Genomic DNA, 23,315 nt, shown 5'->3' on the forward strand with positions numbered 1-23,315 from the left:
TCCCTCCCCCATTAACTTGAGGATATATTGTATTTCTGCATTTTCTGTACTAAATAAAATGCACAAGGGTCTTAACTTTCATGATCACCAATTAAGCAAGGTTGTCAGCATCATTTTAGCATTTTCTTCAGTGGGTATTGACATGAAAAATGCCTTGGGTTAAAAATGGCCAACACTCTTGGAGGAAACGGGAGGGGGACTGCTGGATATTTCTGTTTATTGTTAGAAATAAGTGTTCAGTCTGATAAGCAAGATCCAACAGTGTGAAAAGGCCAAGCTTGTAACTGTTTTCCTCAGGCTGAATAGTATCTTGATCCCTGAGCCCACACCGACTTCTTGAGTGAGGATTTCCACACCTGTGCAAAAGCTCCATTGATTTCAGCGGGACTGTGTGCAGGATTCCACTGACACAAAGCTCAATATAATGATCAATGTCTTATTCTGCATATAGTCCCATTGCAACAAGTGTGGCAGAATCTGTCCCCAACAGGGACATAAACAATAAAATGAGCAGAAACCAAAATATGATATCAGGCTGGATCAATTTCAGTGACACATATACAATTTTTCTGTAACCACAACTATGTGATTCATAATCTGTAGTGATATTAGCATTATTTTTATTTATTATTTGTATTAATGGTGGAACTAAAAATCATAGTCACTGACAAGGACCCTATGGTGCTAGGCACTGTACAAATATAACATAAAATAATGGTCTCTGCCCCAAAGAGCTATTCCAAGGCATGTCTACACTAGTAAATTATTTTGAAATAACTAATTTTGAAATAACTCCTGAAATAACTATTTCAAAATAAACGTATTCCCCACGGAAAGCAGGAGGAGTTATTTCAAAATAACCAACCCCTTATTTTGAAATAACAGGCTTGATAGTCTGGTTGCTCCGCTTGTTATTTGAAAATAAGGGGAGTTATTTTGAAATAACCCTCTAGTGAAGACCAGGGTCTAAAGTGATAAATAGCAGTGTGACAGGTAACATATGGTATGTGTGTTAAAACAAAATAAATGTAGATCTGAAATGATCAAGATACCTTGTTAAAATCAATTCAAGTTGAGTGATGTCTATTACTTCACTAGCCACTCAGACTTGCTGATATTACAAGATTATTTTATTAAGGACTGAGGAGATAGTGCTTTCAGGAATGACAAAATATTATTAATATTGTCGCCATACCAGGGAACAGCAATATTCAGAGACTTATGAGTGTTACATACTGAAAAAAACCCTCTCTTGGTACCTATTTCAACATGTGCCTGTTTAAAAACACCTTTAAAAAAAAAACTTGTGTAGATCATACATAGGTCCTTCTGGAAATGCAACATGTTCAGAATTTTCAATTATAACAAAAGTGTTCTTTAACATACATAAACTAAATATAAATTTCACATGAAAGAAGAAAGATCTGTTTTTGAGGAACACAATGAACTTTTTTTGTTCAAATTTGCAGGTATGTTTCTAGACAATTGGCCAAATTGCACTTTCCTTTACCAATTTGTCTTTATGAAGTCAGAGGAAGCTTCATAGCATCAACCAAATGTTGAATTTGATTCTAAAAGGAATGAATTCTCCTGAACAAATAAGTTGTATTATTCTATATGGCAAGAGAGCCAAACTTCAACATTTCATTCTGGGAGATTCTCAAGGGAGAGAATGTTGTTGCTTTTTCTGTGTTGCCTAGTACTTAAATTGAGAAGTTCTCTTTTTTTAACTGATTGATTGGTAGATTATTATTCTTGCAATCAAAAAGGCTTTAAAAGCTTCACTCTTCTTGTATTTATGTAAGTATAGGTTTGTGGACTTCCAGGATTTCTTCTGTATATTGCAGAAGACAGTGATACTCAAGGGTAAGGAAATGTCTATCCCAACAGTGGAATAAGCGATAGACTAGGTCACTGATGGTAATATATTTTAACAGAATAAACAGAATAATCTTACTATATATTTTAGAACTGTGCATCTGTCTGTCTGTGCATCTGTCAGTGGATCTGTTTGTTCAAGAACGCCTTCTAAACAGTAACAGTTAGGACCACCAAATTCAGTATGCAGCTTCCTCTTATTATAACTTAAAGCAAACTCAGGGTTTGGTTGTGCCAGGACAACGAGATGTGTCTACAATCTGATTGTTTCTCATCGCAGGGTATGTCTACACTGCATTCCTCTTTCGAGAGAAGAGTGCAAATGCAGATGAGCAAAACTGCAAATGAAATGCAGATTTGAATTTTCCACACTTCATTAGCATAATTGCATCCAGGCGCTTTTTCGAAATACAGGCAGTCCCCGACTTACGCGGATCCGACTTATGTCGGATCTGCACTTACGAACGGGGATTTCTCGCCCCGGAGCTCACAGGCAGCGATCTGCCACCTCAACCTCCGGGGCGAGAAAAGCTGCTCCCGGTGCCCCTGGTCTGCTGGAGACGGTCCCCAGCAGACCAGGGGCACCGGAGCAAAGCCGCAGCAGCGGCGGGTTCCCGCGCTTCTGAGGCTTTGCTCTGACAAAGCCTCAGAAGCGCCGGAACCCGCCGCTGCTGCGGCTTCGCTCACGGTGCCCCATGTCTGCTGGAGACGGTCTCCAGCAGACCAGGGGCACCGGGAGCGAAGCCCCAGCCGCAGTGCGGTCCCGCGCCTCTGAGGCTTTGCCAGAGCAAAGCCTCAGAGGCGCGGCATCCCGCTGCCACTGCGGCTTTGCTCCCCGTGTCCCTGGTCAGCTAGTGTGCCCTCCCCCCCCAGCAGACCAGGCTTTTGTTGCCAGACCCTGGGGCAGAGCAGCTGGGGCGCTGCCGGTTGGTCCTGCAGCGCCGCTCTGGGCACTACTGGACCAACCCAGCAGCACCCAAGCTGCTCTGCCCCAGGCATCCTGATTCAGCCACTGCTGGTCAGTTTCAGCAGCGGCTGAATCAGGACGCCTGGGGCAGAGCAGCTGGGGTGCTGCTGGGTTGGTCCAGTAGCACCGAGGAGTGGCGCTACTGGAGCAACCCAGCAGCACCCCAGCTGCTCTGCCCCAGGAGTCCCCAAGTCAGCCGCTGCTGAAACTGACCAGCGCTGACTACAGGAAGCCCGAGGCAGAGTTGCTCTGCCCCAGGCTTCCTGGAATCAGCGCTGATCAGTTTCAGCAGCAGCTGACTTGGGGTTCTTAAGTTGAATCTGTATGTAAGTCAGAACTGGCGGTCAGTTTCAGCAGTGGCTGAATCTGGACGCCAGTTCCGACTTACATACAGATTCAACTTAAGAACAAACCTACAGTCCCTATCTTGTATGTAACCCGGGGACTGCCTGTACCCTATTTTGAAAGAAAAACGCAATCTAGATGGGGTTATTTCGGAAAAAAACCCCTTCTTTTGAAATAACCCTTACTCCTATGAGTTTCTTTCGCTTCTGTATCAGATGCAGCAAGGGAGGAGCGGGAGCAGGAGCCAGTGCAGTGGGGAGCCAGCTTAAAAGCCGGTTCCCCCCAGCACTGTCTCGGGGGAGGGGGACCAAGGGAGGAAGAAGTACAGCAGTGGAAATGGTGTGAGCAGGGACCGCTTGAGTTCTCGCTCATCCCAGGTTCATCGCTGCACCCACACCTCTTACTACATTTAAAAGGCAGAGGCGCAGTGGGGATAGCGAGGCACCCCCCCCCCCCATCGACTAATCAAGTAGTTGATGGAAATTCCATTGACTACTTGATTAGCTGATTAATCAAAATTTAACATTCCTACCCTGTACTGCCCTGGGCAACCACATGACCAAAGTCGCCCTGGGCTGGCTCCGGGGAATATTGTCAGGTGGCCATTCCCGTCCCTGGGTCAGACCCATGTGGCCCCTGCCACCACAGGCTGGCCCCAGGCCTACATAAGTCTTCTAGTACAAAATAATTAATTCCAAGTTGGCATTGAGCAAACACACACTTAGTAAATCTGTAGGCATGGACTTTAGCAGTTACTGAATCAGTCTGTTCGGCCAAGGACTTTAAAAAAAAAAAAGCTGGAAGTGAGTTTTGGGAGTGCCCGGATGTGTGTCTAATAGCAGGCTCCAGTCTTTTTCAGACACTTTCCCAAGGTTTCCTGCCATTTTTTTTAAACACCAACTATTCTCTTTTTTTAATCAGGAGGAAATGGGCTTTGCATAGCTTTTGTCACAGCTTTGAAAGTGCAAGCTGCAAATTTACTTGCAACCCCAAATTGCTCTAAACTAAACATTTTGTTTGATTCAGATATCACCATTGTCCCCCCAAAATGGGTTTGCTCATAGCCAAACAACGTCAAGGCTTTTATTCTGTATACCATGTAGGCTGGCCTGTGTTGGTACTGTTCACAGAAAGCATTGTATTCTTAACAATGATACCACGTACTTTCACAGCTCTTTCTATTTTCAAAGCATTGTACAAACATTATACAGTCCTTTAAACACACATGGCAAGTGGACAAATAAATGTTTTAACCCCATTTTACAGAGAGGAAACTGAAAGACCAGCAGTTTAAGGCCAGAAATGTTAAAATTGTGTGTCTAAAATGAAGCACCTAAATTAAAGTGCCTTGTTGTTGCTTAGAGCTGCATGTACTTGGTACCTCCTGAAAACTAGATCACTTTTATGTAGATGCTTAGTATGGATTTAAATGCTTCACTTTGGGCATCTAAGCTTGAAAACTTTGATCTTTGTGACTTGCTGAAGTCCATTGATGTGAATCAGTGGCAAAACCAGTACTAGAATTTAAGAATTCCTAGTTCTCAGTTCACTAGATTATGATGTAACCTGGTTTTCCTGAACCTTTGATGGAAGTACGTTGTGATAGTGTAGGGAGGCATACTGTAAGCTTGCTAATACAACTGTAGATGTTGCGTAACATTTCCATTCTGAGTAAAATTACCAGCAGGCTCTTGGCATTCTCAATGGGGGTGCATGTACTTCAATGATGTGTGTGAGACAGCTAGCTTTGAATGCAAATCATATAGGGAACATCTAATTTATCTGCATGAAGCCTATGAAATCAAATCCTACAGTGCAAAATTCTACCTCAGTTCAGCATCAGACTGTGGAGCTATAGTTCAGTAACTTTACCTCTAGCTTCAGTTCCTCCAACCTGTGTGCTGGGTTAGCTGCCACAGCCACTCTGTACCTTGTGTGCAGGGTGTTGGTTCTTTATCTGCATAATCATGGGTCAAATTGCTCCCCCTTGTCTACCTCTGGTGCTGCCTTTCACACTAGCTTATGTAGAATGGGTGCACAGATACTCTTTGTGGCAGACCAAGGATTTGGAAGTTTTGCTTCAAGTCCTCTCTATCCACTGTCCTTCCTCCCTCTTCCTTCTGCCCCCAGCAAAGTCTGTGGGGTGTTGACATCCTTGGGCAGGCCCAAAATCAGGGCAGATTTCACTGTCACCGTGAAGACCACCAAATAAACCACAAACCATTTTAGAGCACTCCACACAGCTGTATGCTAGTTAGTCCTTCTAGACTACACACCAAACTAGGCAGATAGAATGCACATTTCCCAGTCTCATCCAAAATAATGCTGCATTTTTTAGCACAGAAAATACCCCATGGCAATAGAAAGAATGTGGAATTGAAGGGATTTCAAACATCAGTGGATCTGCAGCAGTGATATAATAAATTACATACCACGTTCATTACAGTCTACCCTGCTCTTTACCCTGTTTCCACATTGCATGTCCCTGATGGAAGAGCCAGACTGAATTTAGCTCACTATTATCTGAGAGTCATTCTGACATCAGCTCCTGTCAGGACCCCCTTGGAACTGTTACCTGATGTGCTGAGACCCCACTGAGCCTGTTTTCCCTTCCTGCTTCGACCCCAAGTACACTGTCCTGCAGAGTCAGACATGCTAGCCTGCTTCACAACAGACACAGGGTCATGCTCCTAAAGCTGCAGACCTTAACTCAACACAGCACAGGGAGAACCTGTCTCCAGCACTCAGATAACCAATCCTTCTGGGAGCTGAGGCTTAGATAAATCCGTCCTATGCTGTATAGAGATCTGTACAGCAAAAACTTATGAAATTCTTCCTGTTTCTCAATGTAAAGAGAGATGCACCCAGAATTCTTGCCTCCCACATAACAATTATTTACATTGGGGTTATTAATAAACAAAAGTGATTTTATTAAGTATATAAGGAGGGATTTAAGTGATCATAAAAGATAGCAGACAGAACAATGTAGGTTACTAAACAAAACAGAATGCACAAGCTAAGCTTAATAGACTAAGAAACCAGATACACGTAATATCCCACCCTTAGAATGGTTCCAACAAACTTTTTTCACAGACTGGAAGGCTTTCTAGCTTGGGACCAATCTTTCCACCAGTTCAGTGTTAAATGTTTCCAGCCAACATCTTGAGCTAGCTGATGACCAAGATTACCTCACTTTCCATCCCTAAGATTTTGCATAAAACGGGAATCCTTTGTGTTCAGTCTTAAATTTTCTTCTGCTCTTACAATGTGTAAGATGAATCCCAGTACCAGATGACATAGCTACATTCTTGGTAGGAGCCACCATAGCTCTATCTCCCAGGCTTACAAGAGAAACAAGTCTATTCACAGATCATTGTCCTGAGTATTGGGCCATTAAGTTAAAGTATTGCTAAAGCCCTCACTTAGCATGATTATATTTCATATTTCTAACTTCAAATACAGGAATGATACATACACATATTGTAATCTACTGAATATAATTATCCCCTTCCCAATGATCTCACATGAAGCATCTCAGATAAAGCATAGTCATTATATTAATATTCATAAACACATTCCCATAAAGAATATGAAATGCAGTGTCACAACCTGCAAGCCATGGATTTAGCCAAACTACCTAAATTGCACATAGGACTTGCTGTACCTGTAAAACTTCTGAAAATTGGGGTCATAAGGTTGGAATAGCACTTCTGTTTCCAATAGAGGTGGAACCACAACTCTCACAGCATGCCAATTTGAGAGACAGAAATACCTGTCCTCTGCCCACTCAGTTGAACTACATTCACTCTGAAAATGTCCCCTGCACTTTCAAAGTTCTTCTCAATGTGTTCAACACACATATGGAATGACTGAAAACGAGGCCAAATATATTCCAATTAACTTGTCTGCATTACCTTTTCTGTGATACTGAAGTAATGAGAGGTTGTTGTTGGAATCCAGGATTTCCCTGGTACGGCAGACGACTTCAGGGTGAAATGGAGTTTTTCGTTAATGTATTTACTGTAGTTTTCTGTAATATTTCTGATGTAGAGTTCTGTGCTACTCCTAAGGAAATTCTCAGGAATAGATGGAATAGCACTAAAGGGAGAGGAGGTGATTCTACTGTTCTGCACTGGAGGTTCTGTATCTTGGAGATCTAAGATGAATAAAGGACAATAAATAAAATTAGCTTCATATTTGTAAAGACTCTGGAACCTGTTATAGTTTAAGTGTATTTGTCATTCTATAGCCTTGTATTTTCAGTAGCAACAGATATTTTCTAGACCTTTTACTTACATGATCAGAATATTTGTGAAAACCATAATAAAATGGAATTGTGGGACCATTTAAACCAGGGGCAGGCAAAATACAGCCTGTAGGCTGAATTCAGCCCACCAAAACATTCGATCTAGCGGGCCATCGGCCCACAGCCCAGCGGAAGCCTTGGACAGGCTCCCTGCTTGTCACATCTCTGCACGCCATTCAAAGTGGCTCTATGCATGGGCCTCGTGGTCTCTGCATGCTGTGAACCTGGGTGGAGAGGGGCTTTGTGTGCTGCCCTCACCCCCAGCACAATCTTGCAACTGCCATTGGCCCGAAACTAGCCAACGGGAACTTCCTGGGCCACACTTGCAGTGCAGGCAGCACACGGAGGCCGTCCCATAAAAGCACATGGAACACATAGGGTATGTCTACTCTACCACCCTAGTTCGAACTAGTGTGGTTAATGTAGGCAACCGGAGTTGCAAATGAAACCCGGGATTTGAATTTCCCAGGCTTCATTTGCATATTGCCGGGTGCCGCCATTTTTAAATGTCCGCTAGTTCGGACTCCGTGCCCGCGCTACACGCGGCACGAACTAGGTAGTTCGGATTAGGCTTCCTATTCCGAACTACCGTTACTCCTCGTGGAACGAGGTGTACCAGTAGTTCGGAATAGGAAGCCTAATCCGAACTACCTAGTTCGTGCCACGTGTAGCCACGGGCACGGAGTCCGAACTAGCGGACATTTAAAAATGGCGGCGCCCGGCAATATGCAAATGAAGCCCAGGAAATTCAAATCCCGGGCTTCATTTGCAACTCTGGTTGCCTACATTAACCACCCTAGTTCGAATTAGGGTGGTAGTGTAGACATAGCCATAGATACTTAGAGTGGTGTGCAGGGGCCTGGCAGGCAAGGAACCTGCCCAGGGGTCCTGCTGGGCTGCTGGCCAGGAACCATCTAAGATAAGTGCCTCCGGGCCAGAGCCTGCACCTGGCACCCCATCCCCTCCCACACCTGAACTCCCCGCCCTAAGTTACAAACTAAACCCTCTGCACTCCCTCCTATACCCTTGCTCTAGGTCACAATCTCCTCCCAGACCCTGCACTCCCTCCTGTACCCCAATCCTCTGCCCCAGGTTACAACCCCCTCCTTCACCCAAATTCCAGCCTAGATCCCATACCCCCTTCTGCTCCACAGTCCCCTACAATTATCTCCCTTATGAACCCAATCTCCATCCCAGACCCTGCACCTTCTCCATTAATATCATAGAAGAGTGCAGCCTTTGATCACTTACCAAATTCTTGGAGTGGCCCCCATCAAAAATTATTGCCCACCCCTGATTTTTAAACCATCAGTTTTCTGAAGACTGCCTTATTGATTTTGAAGAGGGTGACTGTACTTTAATATTGATGGTATAATATGGTTTACAGAATTTTGCACTTATTTGAGTGTATTGGATATCAAAAGATTCCAGTTTCATGGGGGGTGGGGAAATGTTATTTGCATAACATTTCATTACATTGGTATAAATTCAGAATGATTTAATTCAAGCTAATGGAGTTATGTTAGGGTAAATATATAGAATCCTGCAAATCCGCAGATATCCGCATCCATGAATATGGATACAGGTATCCATGGCTCATTTTTGTGGGTAAGGATACAGATGTAGATATAAATGTTGCAGAAAATTCTGCAAAAGATACATGTTCTGCAGAAAAGGACCTGGGGATTAGAGTAGACGAGAAACTGGATATGAGTCAACAGTATACCCTTGTTGCCAAGAAGGCTAATAGCATATTGGGATGCATTAGTAGGAGCATTGTCAGCAGATCAAGTGGAAATGATTATTCCCCTCTATTTGGCACTGGTGAGCCACATCTGTGGTATTGCATCCAGTTTTGGGCTCTCCACTACAAGAAAGATGTGGACAAATTGGAAAGAGTCCAGCAGAGGACAACAAAAATGATAGGGGCCCTGGGCACATGACTTATGAGGAGAGGTTGAGGGAATTGGTCTTATTTAGTCTGCAGAAGAGAAGAATGAGGGGGGATTTGATAGCAGCCTTCAGCTACCTGAAGGGAGTTCCAATGATGATGGAGCCAGGCTGTTCTCAGTGGTGGCAGATGGCAGAACAAGGACCAATGGTCTCAAGTTGCAATGTGGGAGATCTAGATTGGATATTAGGAAAAACAAGTTCACAAGGAGAGTGGTAAAGCACTGAAATGGGCTGCCTAAGGTGGTAGTGGAATCTCCATCCTGAGGTTACACCTACACTACAGCAGAAAGACATCTTAAGCTATGCAAAATTGAATATGAGACAACAATGTGACAAGTTACAAAAATGGCTACTATAATTCTGGGGAATATTAACAGGACTATTGTATGTAAGACATGGGAAGTGACCATGGGCGGTCAGTGAAGGTAGGGCTGGGGGAGGCAAGCCCCCAGCTTCGCCCCTTCTGCTGAGGCCCCACCCCCCACAGGAGCCAAACTACCTCCCCACTCTCCTGCAGGGAGGCGGGGCAGCACGCCACGTGCGCCCCCACCACTACAGGGAGAGAAGGAATGCAGAGGGCGTGCATCCTCAGCCTCTCCAGTCCCATAGCACGGGAGGTCAGAGAGCACACGGCCCCAGCCTTCCCAGCCCCGAAGCACAGGGAAGGCATGCAGCACATGGCTCCAGTCACCCCAGGCAGGAGCGCTGGGGGCAGCAACACTTTACCCCCAGAATGCATACAGTAGGCGTTCTAGGGGCAGAGTGTTGGCGGGGCCAGGCTGGTGGTTTGAGAAAGTGGTGCCTTCCCCTACCTATTATATCGGACATCCATGGAAGTGACTGTATTGCTCTACTTGGCACTGGCTAGGCTTCAGCTGAAGTATTGTGACCAGTTCTGGGCCCTGTGCTTTAGGAAAGATGTGAGCAAATTGAAGCCAGTCCACAGCAGAGCTACAAAAATTATAAAATGTTTAGAAAATCTGACCTCTGAGGAAAGATTAAAAGAACAGAGCATGTTTAGTTTTCAGAAAAGAAAACTGAGGGGTACCTGATAACAGTCGTCAGATATATTAAGGACTGTTACAAAGAGGATGGTGATCAATTGTTCTCCTTTGCCACCGGAGGAAGGACAAGATTTTAGGAAAGTTAGAAAAATTTTCCTAATATCAAACTATAAAGTTAATTAAGCTCTGGAATAGGCTTCCAAGGAATGTTGTGGAATCCCATCACTGAAAGTTTTTAAGATTTGGCAAACACCTGTCAGGGATGGTCTAGCACAGGGGCTGGCTTCTTGACCTCTTGAGATTCCTGCATTTCTATTATTTGATGATCATTGTAAAATATTTCCATGTGTATTATTATATTAGTTCTGTCCAGAGAGCATACTACCCCTCGTTGCTCTCCTTTCAAGGTTCTAATAACAATTATATGAGCTAACTAAACCATTTGCAAATTTGTACCACTGGGTTTGTGTTCTTAGTCACGTATCCTTAGAGAATGCCAAAGATGCAATTAGAGTGCAGGAAAGATTTTACTGCATATTTTTCCTCCACATTTCATGTCTCTTCCTCCCCACTGGTATATATTTAATATCTTTTCTCTGTGGCTGGTAGGGCAGGGTTCAGTCTGTGGTGGACTCTCCATTTGGGAGCACCAGATTTAGGTGGGGCACTTGGAACTGCTTTCTTCTCCCAGAAGACGGAACCACCACGATTGTGACATGTCCAACCTTTACTGGCCTAAAACTGGAGATACTTTGCCTGTCTTTGAACCATGGTCTCACTTATTACAGAACCTTGTTTTGCTACTGCCCTCCTGGTTTTGTTGCCACTTAGAACAATTTTAGGTCACAGACCTTCTAAAAAGATTTAATGACTGGGTTAGATGTAGCAGAAAACTTCCAGTGTGATTACTTAGCATGTAATTATGATGTCTTAGCGTGCCAACCTATGATTATTCCTCTACCAAAAGGATCAGTTGGTGAACTTTCATCCTGAAATGAATACAACTATTCTTATAAGTTAACTTGCCTACTCAGTCCTGCTGATAAACTGAAACTTTCCACCCTCTTACTGGCATCGAAGAATTTAACCAATATATACAAGACGTATGTTTTTGTAAGTTACATTCTTCATTCAAATAACACTATATTAGCATGTATCTTCTGTCCCCTTTACATGCTATTTTTCAGATGAATATGTAACCATACCATATATTTCCTTGTCCTTCCTTTCTTAACTAACTTTACTCTTCTCTGAACAAATATTTCAGTCTCTATTAAAATCACAAGTATTTACAAAATCTAGATGTTAAAGCTGATACAGCAGGTCTAATTCTGCTCTCTGTTACACTGGTAAAAGGTTGGATTAACTTCACTGAGATTGCTAGTGTTAACTGGGAGAACATCATTTAACCTAGGGCAGGGATGGGCAATGGAGGTGTGTCTACACAGCACCCATAGCTTAAAATAAGCTACGCAATTTGCACTTTGCTAATTGAGTAGCTTATTTTGAGTGTATTTTGAAATAGCTTATTTCATAATTTGGCGCTGTTTACACATAATAAATATAATAAAATAATGCGCTATTCCAAAATTCTCCTTATACCTTGTGGAATAACAGGCTGCTTCAATAAACATGGAATGGCTATTTCGGGATACTTCCGATATCCTGAAATAGTGCTGCAGTGTAGATGTACCCTAAGTGGCCTATGGACCAGACATGGTTCACTAGGGTTAGCCTCTGGTGGGCTGCCACAGGCTTTATTTATCTGAGCTTTTGTAGGCACAGCTGCTTGCAGCTTCCATTGGCTGCAGATCGCCATTCCTGGCCACTGGAAGCTGCGGAAAGTGGCACAGGCTGGGCCACCACTTCCTGCAGCTCCCATTTGCCATTTTGCAGTGAACTATGGCCAATAGGAGCTACGAGTGGTTGTACTTGCAGTCAGGCAGGTAAGTAAAGAATGTAGCAGCCCATTGGGACTAACCATGTCCAACCTGTGGGCCACTTATTCCCCATCCTGACCTAAGGTTTGTTCCAGTGCTCCTAAACAGTCATGATGCTGTTTCAATAGGTTATCTGGAGAATTCCCTGGTGCATGTGTGGCCCATGTAGTTTCTTTATTCCACACCATTTTTACCAGAGAGTAGAGAGGGTCTTGCTAGAGTATCACTGTCCTTAGTTACTAGAAGGTTCCATTGGGGCTGTAAAAACATCTGAAACTTCTGAGTAACACCAAAGACTTGTCTGGCTGGAAAAAAGGTTGCTTAAAGACAATGGGAGCTACCAGGTGCTTTTTTGGAAAATATTGAAGATCAAGCCACTTGATTTGGTACCTAAATATGGATTTAGAGGTTAGATTTTAAGCATCCATTTTTGAAAATCTTGGTCTCAGTCAGATTAGGTATAAACTTAAAAAAACAACAAATAGTCTGATAGCACTTTAAAGACTAACAAAACACGTAGTTACATAGCAGTGATTGCAACAGGAAATGGTTTGCATTGCATTGCCAGATGGGTTTTAGGTAAGCTTCAGTTCCATAAAAGGGCAGGTCCTGACACTAGAACTACATATACAGCAGACAGGGGACCAGTACTGTTACCATACAGAGGAGACATAACTTGATAGGCAGTCTGCCAGAATGGACAGTGTAGCAAGTATTTCACAGAAACATGCCATCACCTCTGCTTTAATTTTAAAATGAACACAGAATGCACACAAGGTAGTTATGCTGTACATGTGCAGGACAAGGTCAGTACTAGTCTGGGTTTCTAGCCAAAGAATCCTTCTAGGCAACATAAGATTCAGGAGCCAGTCAATTACCTGTCACTATATAAATCTGTGTTTTGTTCTATTTTCAGGAGTACAGCACAATATAGACCTGCTCCACCTCACATTGAAATCAATGGTAGTTTTTTATTGACTTCAACAAAAGCATAATCAGACAATATTATTTTTCCAAAGGAGCAGCACTGCTCGCTTGATATATAGATTCACAATCCATGTAAGCAGAAGGTATTTATTAAATAAAATTACACATTATAGGCACAAAACAGACATCAACACAGATTGAGTTCCAGCATTGCATCTTTTTAAAACCAGGGAACATTCTCCCACTTACAATCTTTACAGTACAAAGAGAGGTAAGATTTTCAAAATAAAATAGAGAAACTCCTGCTGACTTCAATTGTAACAGAATTAAGCCATCACAGAGTAATTTTTAAAAGATGACCTCTGGTGGCTGAATGACATACTACGTGCAAATATACTACAGCCACCAGTTACAAAGCATGAGAGAACATTATGAAAAGGTACAGATGACATCTATCCCACACATAGCATATATACATACCTCTTTTGCCACCTAAACAAAATAAGGCCTTGCGGGGCATGTCTACACAGCAGTGTTATTTCAAAATAACAAAGGGTATGTCTAGATTGCATCCCTCTGTCGGCCGAGGGATGCAGATTAGGCAGGTCGACATTGAAAATGAGGCAGGGATTTAAATATCCCGTGCCTAATTTGCATAAAATGGCCACCAGATTTTGCCGACTCAGCACTTTGTTTGCAAAAAGCGGCAGTCTAGGGGGGATCTGTCAAGAAAGAAAGACTTTTTCGACAGATCCCTTATGCCTCCTACAAGGAGGTTTACTGGATCTGTCGAAAAAGGTGTTCTTTCTCAACAGATCACCCCTCCAGCTTGTCCCCTGAACCCTGCCCCAGGCTGCTTAGGGTCCCACGCATGAAGTGGTGGGACTACCTGAGGCAGCTGCCAGTCTAAGCCCCATCCCTGAGCCCCTCCTCAACCCTTCTCCCACTCTTCTTCCCTTTCCTAGGTTCTTTCCCCAGCATCTCCCCAGTTATATTTAACCCAATATTTTAAAAAAGTTTTTTGTTCAAAAACAAAAAGTCTTGCTATGGTGTCTGCATGGGAGGGTAAGTGGGGGAGTAAGAGGGAAGGGGGAAGAAGGGCAGAGGATGGGAAGGATGTGGGAGGAAAGGTATAGAAGGGAAATGCAGAGGTCTCTTGTGGGGAGGCCCAGGGGAGAGTGTCACAGGTGTCTTTTTCTGAAACTCTCCCTCAGGGCCTTCTGGATGTGCACAGCCCCTTGATGAGCTTGCTGGTTGGCAGCCATGTGTGGCTACTTAAAGGCCCTTCTGAGCTGCTCAGCCTCTGCTTCCCATCTCGACAGGAATGTCTCCCCCTTGTTTTTGCACAGGTTGTGCAGGACACAGCAGGCCGCCACCATGTGGGGGATATTCCGCTCGCCGTGAGGAGACAGCGGAACCTCCCTTTATGACAGCTGAAGTTGTCCTCCGCAACCATGTGGGCCCTGCTGAGCCTGCCATTGAAACGTTCCTTGCTTTGGTCAAAGTGTCCAGTGTAGGGCTTCATCAGCCAGGGGAGCAGAGATAGGCTGCATCCCCCACAATGCACATCAACATGTCCACCTCCCCAACCCTGATGGTGCAGTTGGGGAAAAAAGTGCTGGCGGGGATCTTATGGAAGAGGCTGGAGTTGAGGAAGACACGGGCATTGTGTGCCTTCCCTGAACACTCAACACGGATGACGGTGAAATGGCCTGGGTGATTCATGACAGCCTGAAGGACCATAGAAAAGTTCCCCTTCTGGTTGATGTAATCTGATGCCCAGTGGATGGGGGCCCAGATGGGGATGTGGGTGGCATCAGTGCCCCACCCCCCACACTTGGGGAAGCCCATGGCGGCAAAGCCAAAGACGATCCATGTCACCCAGGATGACAAGCCTGCACAGCAGCATGGTGTTGATATGGCCCTCACTATCTGGAGAAGGAGACAGAGAAAATCACAGAGTTGCCAGGGCCCTCGGGAGTTCCCTGAGCTCAACCCCCTTCTCACACACTAAAAGCAACCCCAGCTCACCCCATCTTCCCACAGGGCTTTATGAAGGCGGGACTCACAAAACTTCCAGACAGGGAGCTTCCACCAGCCCCCTTCCCTACGGAACCCCATTATAGCAGTTCACTGCCCACCTTGGACAATAGCATGAGAGCACCATACCTGCTTGACTGCAGCCTTAATGGTTGATCTCCCCACACTGAACTGGTTCTTGACCATTCGGAAGCTGTCTGGTGTGGCAAGCTGCCAGAGGGTGATGGCGATCTGCTTCTGGAGGAGAATGGCAGGTTGCATGTGGGTGCCCCATCACCTGATGGCAGGGGCAAGCTCCAGGAAGGTGTCCTTCTGCATGTGGAAATTCTGGAGCCATTGCTGGTTGTCCCACCACAGCATGATGATGTGGTCCCACCAGTTGGAACTGGTGTCCTGGCGTCAGAAGCGGCTGTGCATGGTGTGCAGAGGAGGTCAGGAGTGGCTGTGTTGCATGAGCAACACATGGAGAAAGGTGAGGAGGTGCCTGCAGGGTCCTGTTCCTGCAGAGCCACGAGGGCAGTCTGCAATAACTGCACCAGGAGGTGTGGCAGCAGGTCCAAGAGCTGGCAACTGCTTTCCTCAGCAGGCCCAGCTCCAAGGCTGAAGTGCTGTGGTGCCCACAAGGGCAACCAGAGCAGGCAGTGAGAAAAGTTTGCTGTCCCTCAAGGAGGTAGGCAAAGGAGAAGAGCCTGAGACACGACTGTACAGGAGGGTCCCTTTAAGCAACTCAGCTAGGTTCAGGCAGCAGCTCCAGGGAGTGAGTGCTGTCCTGATGCCCTGCCTGAAGTGCTTCCGGGGGACTTTAAATGCGATTCAAGCTCCAATCAGTGTGGACTCTATTTCAAAATAGCTCAGTGCTATTTCAGTGGGCATTTGTAGTGTAGACGTGCTATTTTGAAATGTCATTTTCGAGATTTTTTTTCCGAAATAGCTTATTTTGAAATGAGCGCACAGTGTAGACATAGCCTTACAAGAACATTAAATCAATCACTTCTGTGAACATGAAGATAGTGTACAATGAAAATTTATATTGCTGAGAGGTTGCCAAGTACAAGGATCTTATCACAACTCCTACATACCCAGACAAATTGCTCTGGCACAGCTTTTTGGAACTGCTCAAATCTTGTAACAGTTGCTACCGGGAGTAAGCTGAAAGAATTTCAAATAACTGATGTTGAATTATAACTAAAACATGCATGAATAAGACATCTATTATGGGGTTTAAGAGAAGCCTGCAACAATGGATGCTATTTTTAAAAATCAGTCTTTGTCTTTTGTTGTAGATAAGTATTGAAAAGTAGCAGAACCTGGTAAATGGTAGTTTTAAAGGCTCTTTTATGTAGTTCCTTAAAAGTAAAAAAAGAAAAGTGTATTTTACCGTAGAAAAACATCTTCCTCATATAAGACTTTGCATTACAGGGTTTATTTTTGAGTACGTACAAGGGAAGTTGAATTGGTTCAGACAAAACCAAGAATGCTCCCAAACTTCTCCAGAGACCCATGTTGCCTCACCCTTACTGGTTTGAGAAATTCTGAAGAAGCTCCATAAGAACCATTTCTTGTGGTGGTTCTAATACCCATGGAAGCAGGGCTTTCTAGGTGGGATTGGGACACTTGTTTCCAGACTGTTTCCACAGATCTAAGCGATTAAGAACATGAGAACAGTCATAACTGGGTCAGATTAAAGGTCCATCTAGCCCTGTATCCTGTCTTCTGACAGTGGTCAGTGCCAGGTGCCTCAGAGGAAACGAATAGAACAAGTAATCATCAATAGATCCATCCCGTTATTCATTCCAAGCTTCTGGCAAACAAAGGCTAGGGACACATCTCTGCACACCTGGCAAATAGCCACCAAGGGATCTAACCTCCATAAACTTAACTACTTCTTTTTAGAACCTTGCTATTAACTTGACCTCTAGTTAAGAGTTCCACAAGTTGACTACATGTTGTGTGAAGAAATACTTCCTTTTGTTTGTGTTAAACTGTGGTTTATTAATTTCATTGGGTGACCTCTTGTACTTGTCTTATGAAGAGTAAATGGCACTTCCTTATTTACTTTCTCCACATCATTCATGTATAGACCTTATAATATTCCCGCATAGCAACTTTTTTACAAGCTGAAAGTTCCCAATCTTATTACTCTCTCTACATATTGAAACTGTTCCTGCTCCCTAATCCTTTTTGTTGCCCTTTTCTGAACTTTTTCCAGTTCCAGTATAATGTATATATTCAAAACGGGGTGACCACGTCAGCACACAATATTCAAGATGTGGGTATCCTATGGATTTTTATATAGAGGCAATATGATACTTTCTGTGGGTATGTCTACACTACCACCCTAGTTCGAACTAGGGTGGTTAATGTAGGCAACCGAAGTTGCAAATGAAGCCCGGGATTTAAATATCCCGGGCTTCATTTGCATCTTGCCGGGTGCCGCCATTTTTAAAGCCCCGGTAGTTCAGACTCCGTGCCCGCGGCTACATGCGGCCCGGAGTAGGTAGTTCGGATTAGGCTCTCATTATTTGCCATTTTGTTGCTCAGTCACCAAGTTTTGTGAGATCCTTTTGTAGCTCATTGCAGTCTGCTTTGGACTTAAGTATCTTGAGCATTTTTATATCATCTGCAAATTTTGCCACCTCACTGTTTATCCCTTTTTCCAGATCATTTATGAATACTTTGAATAGTACTGCTCCAAGTACAGACCACTGGGAGGCACCATTATTAACCCCTCTCCATTCTGAAAACTGACAACTTATTCCTAACTTTGTTTCCTGTCTTTTAACCAGGTACTGTGCCAATCTATGGGAAGACCTTCCCTCTTATCCCATGACAGCTTACTTTGCTTAAGAGCCATTGGCAAGGGACCTTGTCACAGGCTTTCTGAAAATCTAAATACACTATATCCATTGGATCCCTCTTGTCCACATGCTTGTTGACCTTACTCAAAGAATTCTAGTAGATTTTACTTAACAAAAGTCATGTTGACACTTCTCCAATAAATTATGTTCATCTGTGTGCCTGATAATTATGTTCTTTACTATAGTTTTAAGCAGTTTGCTTGGTACTAACATCATGCATACTGGCCCACCATTGCTGGAATTACCTTTGGCACCCCTTTTAAAAATTGGTGTTACATTAGTTATCATCCAGTCATTTGGTACACAAACTGTTTTAAATGATAGATTAGTAGATCTGCAATTTCATATTTGAGATCCTTCAGAACACTTGGAGGAATACCATCTGGTCCTGATGACATTTATCAGTGTGTTCTAAAGTCCCATCTAATGACACTTGAACCTGAGATACTTCCTCAGATTTGTTGCCTGAAAAGGATGACTCAGGTTGAGAATCTCCCTCACATCCTTAGCCATGATGACCAATGCAAAGAATCATTTAGTTTCTCCTCAATGACTTTATGATAATCCAGTGATCCCACGGATTGTTTCGTAGGCTTTCTGCTTCTGATGTATTTAAAAATGTGTCTGGCTATTACTTTTTGAGTGTTTCTCTAGGTATTCTTCATTTTTTTTGCCTTCATAATTATATTTTTATATTTCACTTTCCAAAGTTTATATTCATTTATATTTTCTTCACTAGAATTAAACTTCCACTTTTTAAATTATGCCTTTTTGCCTCACACTGCTTCTTTTACTTTGTTGTTTAGCCTCAATGGTATTTTTTTGGTTCTCTTGTTATGTTTTTTAATATGCATCTACGTTTAACATAAGCTCTTTATGGTCTCTCTAAAAATGTCTGATACTTTAGAGAAGCAGACGTGCTTTTGGATACTGCTCCAAACAAAATCTTTTCAGAGTCACTCTTTGCTAATCATTATTTACTGATGATATAATAGTAAACTCGACATAGGAGGGCTTAGAATTCAAAGCCTGACCAATGGAAGCTATAGTCTCGGAATTAGTGCTGCTAAAATCTTTAAGAAATTTCTTTATGTCATTATCCCACCAGGAAATTCTTCAGACTACAAGTGTCCCTGCAGGCCTCCCTTTCCTGCTCCTGAACCTACTGGGCTCTTTTCTTTGGATGGGTGTTGGATAGGTTTGTGTCCAGGGTCTTTCAAGTAATGTCTCAAGGATTTTTCTATTGTTATTCCCTGACAGTCACTGATATCACCATGGTCATGGTGTATCAGGAAATATCCCCACTACCACCAGTGTAGGGGAAACACTTTGGGCAGGTTTACACTAGACCCAGAAGCTCGGCTTAAGGTACGCAACTTCAGCTACATAGAATATGTAGCTATGTTGGTTTACCTTAAGCCAAGCTTGGTGCCATCCCCACAGTGGGAGGCCAAATGCAAGCAAAATGGGGTAAAAGCCTGGCTATTGAAGTGGTGGGAATGAGGAGGCACTTGGTTGAGGGAGGGCTCCATATGCATGTTTGAAAAGTACTTTCATACACAGAAGGGCACAGATCAAAAGAGTTTCAAGAGCAGCCTGAGCCTGCCATTTGCTCATTATTAGTTTGATTCTGAAACCAAAGATGACTGCTTTAAACAAACTAACACAGTCCCTAGGTAATCAACTTGTTATGGTCACTTTTACTTATTTCTTCATTGTGAGTGCTTAGTTTAATCCTCTTTCTGTGACTTAGAAGTCAGCATACCTGCTCTGCCAAAGTTTTGCGGGAAAGACATTTTATGAAGTCCTCTTCTGGTCTCTCAATTCAGTGAACACTGCGTGTTCCATTCTGCTATTTATCAGCTTTAGGTTAACAGTTAGCCAGTGTCTAAATTATTAGAATGGGCTTAGTTTGGATATCTACTGTTGGTTCCACAGGTATCTGCTTTTGCTCAGAAGAGAGAGAGTGTTCATAGATTTTTCTAGTTAGAAATTGTAGGTAATGTAGAATCGCAAGATATTAAGGGGGAGATATTTCTAAGGCACAAAGGTATATCTAAACCCAGCTCCCACTGAAAGTCAGTGGAAGTTCAATGGAAGTTGGAGACCTAACTCCCTGCTATGCCTAGAGGAGGTTTCCTTTGTGAAATAACAGATGCACTTCTGTTCATCAATATGTACTGAGACACAAGTTTGTCAGAATATGCTCAATTACAATACAGTTGTGAGATGAGATTCAAATACAATGGGCATTTTAGATTATATTTAAAGATCAAACATTTGTTAGGACATACTCTCTTGTCCATGTCTATGAACCTATGAATGACTAATTTTTAATAGGTGCAGCAGGAGGGCTGACAGAATTGCTAGGCCCTTAGGCAAGGTGGGGGAGTCAGCTCCATGCTTCCAAGAGAGGCGGGGAATAAGGCAGAAGGATTGGGGCTGGGATAGCCAGCCCTCAGTGCCACCCAGACCTCAATGTGCTCCCCCGACCCTAAGTGCCAAGTGGAGCAGCGGCAGTGGTGAATGGGAGCCACGGGCCCTTTTGAAATGCCAGGCTCTGGGACAGTTGTTCCCTTTTCTGCCCCTGTAGTGCTCAAATAAATCCCTCTTTTTTTTGTGTGCTTTGGCTCATTGTGAGTTAGAAAAACACTTCAAAATAAAGGATCTAAACTTCACTGTAAAGATGTTACCATTTCTTTTTAAAAAACTGAAATACCACATTTATCCATGGGTTCCTATTGCTGTAGCAAGGAATTAGAACCAAGGCTTTATAATTGGGCTTATAGCTGAAGCTTTATTTATTCCTGAAGGAGAAATACCTACAGGATTTAGACAAAAATACAGTGAGATTGTGGGTCTATTCCTGAAGTCATTATATACATTATGTTTGTCAGTGGAAAAGGAGCAGAAGATCTAGAGGTTTTAAGATCATCATAAAGATGGGTAATGGTTTCTTTAAAAATGCAAAGTAAGAATTCTTTACTTAAGCAATGAGATGTGAGGTGCAGAATATTTTAGGTGATTACAGAGTAGCTTGGGTAATCTTAAAACGTACTAGTCATCTAAGATATGTAATAATTGGTTTGAAAGTACTCTGCCCTTAGTGCTCTGATAGAGGGATGGTGGTTGATTTTATTTTAGGAATGAAGGTTAAATGAAAGGCAAGTAAAATCATTCAGTATTCTTTACTTTGAAATTGTAGTTTTTAGAAAGAAAACACGTAGGGTATTTTTAAAGTTTTTATGTAAAAATTAATTTTATAAAAAATATATTTTCTAAGTATCTTGGAATACTTTTCTAGTTCAAACCAATTGTCAGACACCATTTATTTCATGTGTAATGCCAATGGACAGGTGGGATTGAACTAGTAGTAGTATTAGTAGTTCAGGCTGTAGCACAGACTTCATTCTCCCTTGTGGTCTCAGAGCCTCTGGTCTGTATACGTTCAATGCATGCCCTATCATATTGCTGTGTTACAAGCATACACTGAAGCTGGCTAAAATTCTTTGAAACACTGACCAAAATATTGTGTGAAAATTTTTGATTATTTTTGGGTGCATAAAAATATTCCATCATTTTTGACAAGTTCTAATTCTAATTTGTAAACCAATCAAAAAAAAAAAGTATACTGCACTCAGGCTAGAAGGGAAACTCCATTAGCTCCTCCCTTGTGCAGACAGCTTTGGATGGTGTATGCTAAGTCGCTTGTAGAGTAGTAAAAGTCTGAAGCACTGAAATTATGAAGGATTAGAAGAGCAGTGTTCTAACATCCCGAGTGAGAAGGTGGCTGGCATATGAAAAAATGTTTTTTATCATTTCTATTTTCACTTTAACCTACATTAAAAGAAATCAGATCTTGGGATAAGGCTTACCTCCATTTGGAAGAGAAGTAGCTGGAACTCCAAGGAGGCAGGAAGTTTTACAAGGGCCCTGATCAGAGTGACTTCTATGCATTAGCTGTTTGGGATTATTGAGTGCTGCTTCTTGTTAGCTGGCTACTTTATACCTGATCCTGCCCCTTTGAAGTCAGCGGGAGGTTTACCATTGACTTCAACAGGATCGAGCCCTTTGGCTTTAGTCTCCTCATGATGTAACCCTCCAAGACTCAGTCGTCTAAAGTTTGAGATAGGAAAGTAGGACAGGCATATAGGAGGTGTACAAAAGGTACAGTTTTAGAGGGTTGGGTTGGGGTGAGGGACAGATGATGGAAAGGAGCAGATAAATCAAAGTGACTGGGGAAAATGGAAACAAGAAATTTTGGCACTAACAGCTGACTGTCAAAGAGTTCATGGATGTAACATGGAGATGTAACAAGCCCCATACTGAGCAAAGGCAGAAGAGAAAGGAGAGTGTCCCCTACTTACAGGAAGGCTGATCACACCTCTATGCAGCTGCTAGAGCTGCCCATCACAGACACATACACCCACAGTTGTGACCAACCAGGAAAACAAGCCCCTTTATAAAGGAGGGAGAACAGAGACGGAAAGGGAGGCAGAAAAGCCTGGAATAGTAGAGGGTTAATTACTTCCAAGCTAGGCTGCTTCTGAGTAAATCAACAAAGAGACAAAAGAAGAACACAAGCTCTGGAGGTTAAGCACTGATAGACTCAGTTTAAGTCAAGAATTTCTGGACTGGTTGAATTGAAGGGGACCAGTTAGGAAAAGTTGGGTTCCCTAGACAGATTGCACCAAGAGCACCTGACAGTCAGTCATTTTGCTTATTTGTTATATCCTGTTTTGTCTAGCTAAAGCTTCAGACTAAACAGAGGATACAGCAATGTTGTATTTGGTATACATTTCCCCCCTCTTGTTCTTTCTTTCAGGATCCACACTGCAATGCTATTTCAGGATAACGGAGTATCTCGAAATAGCTATCCTGCATCTTCACAGCAAACCCATTATTTTTGGCTCGCTATTCCAACGTTCCCGTAAACCTCATTCTGTGAGGCATAAGGGATGTTTTGGAATAGCTCTTTATTTCAAAATTTGGCACTTTGTACACAGTGCCAAATGACAAAATAAGATACACAATTCATGTAGCTCAAATTGTGTATCTTATTTTGAGTTACAGTTCAGTGTAGATGTACCCTAAGGC

General features: G+C 43.0%; 1 protein-coding gene across 1 annotated transcript in view; it reads right to left on the reverse strand.

Annotated features, from left to right (window-relative positions):
- PTPRB (protein tyrosine phosphatase receptor type B) overlaps nt 1-23,315 on the reverse strand; it is a 100,900-nt gene that overhangs the window by 69,071 nt on the left and 8,514 nt on the right. The window contains exon 3 of the mRNA XM_006121563.4: nt 7,105-7,346. Within this exon, the coding sequence (XP_006121625.2) occupies nt 7,105-7,346 (242 nt within the window). The remainder of the gene's footprint in view (nt 1-7,104; nt 7,347-23,315) is intronic.

The sequence above is a fragment of the Pelodiscus sinensis genome, chromosome 1, assembly GCF_049634645.1.
Source record: "Pelodiscus sinensis isolate JC-2024 chromosome 1, ASM4963464v1, whole genome shotgun sequence".
NCBI classification, from domain to species: Eukaryota; Metazoa; Chordata; order Testudines; family Trionychidae; genus Pelodiscus; species Pelodiscus sinensis.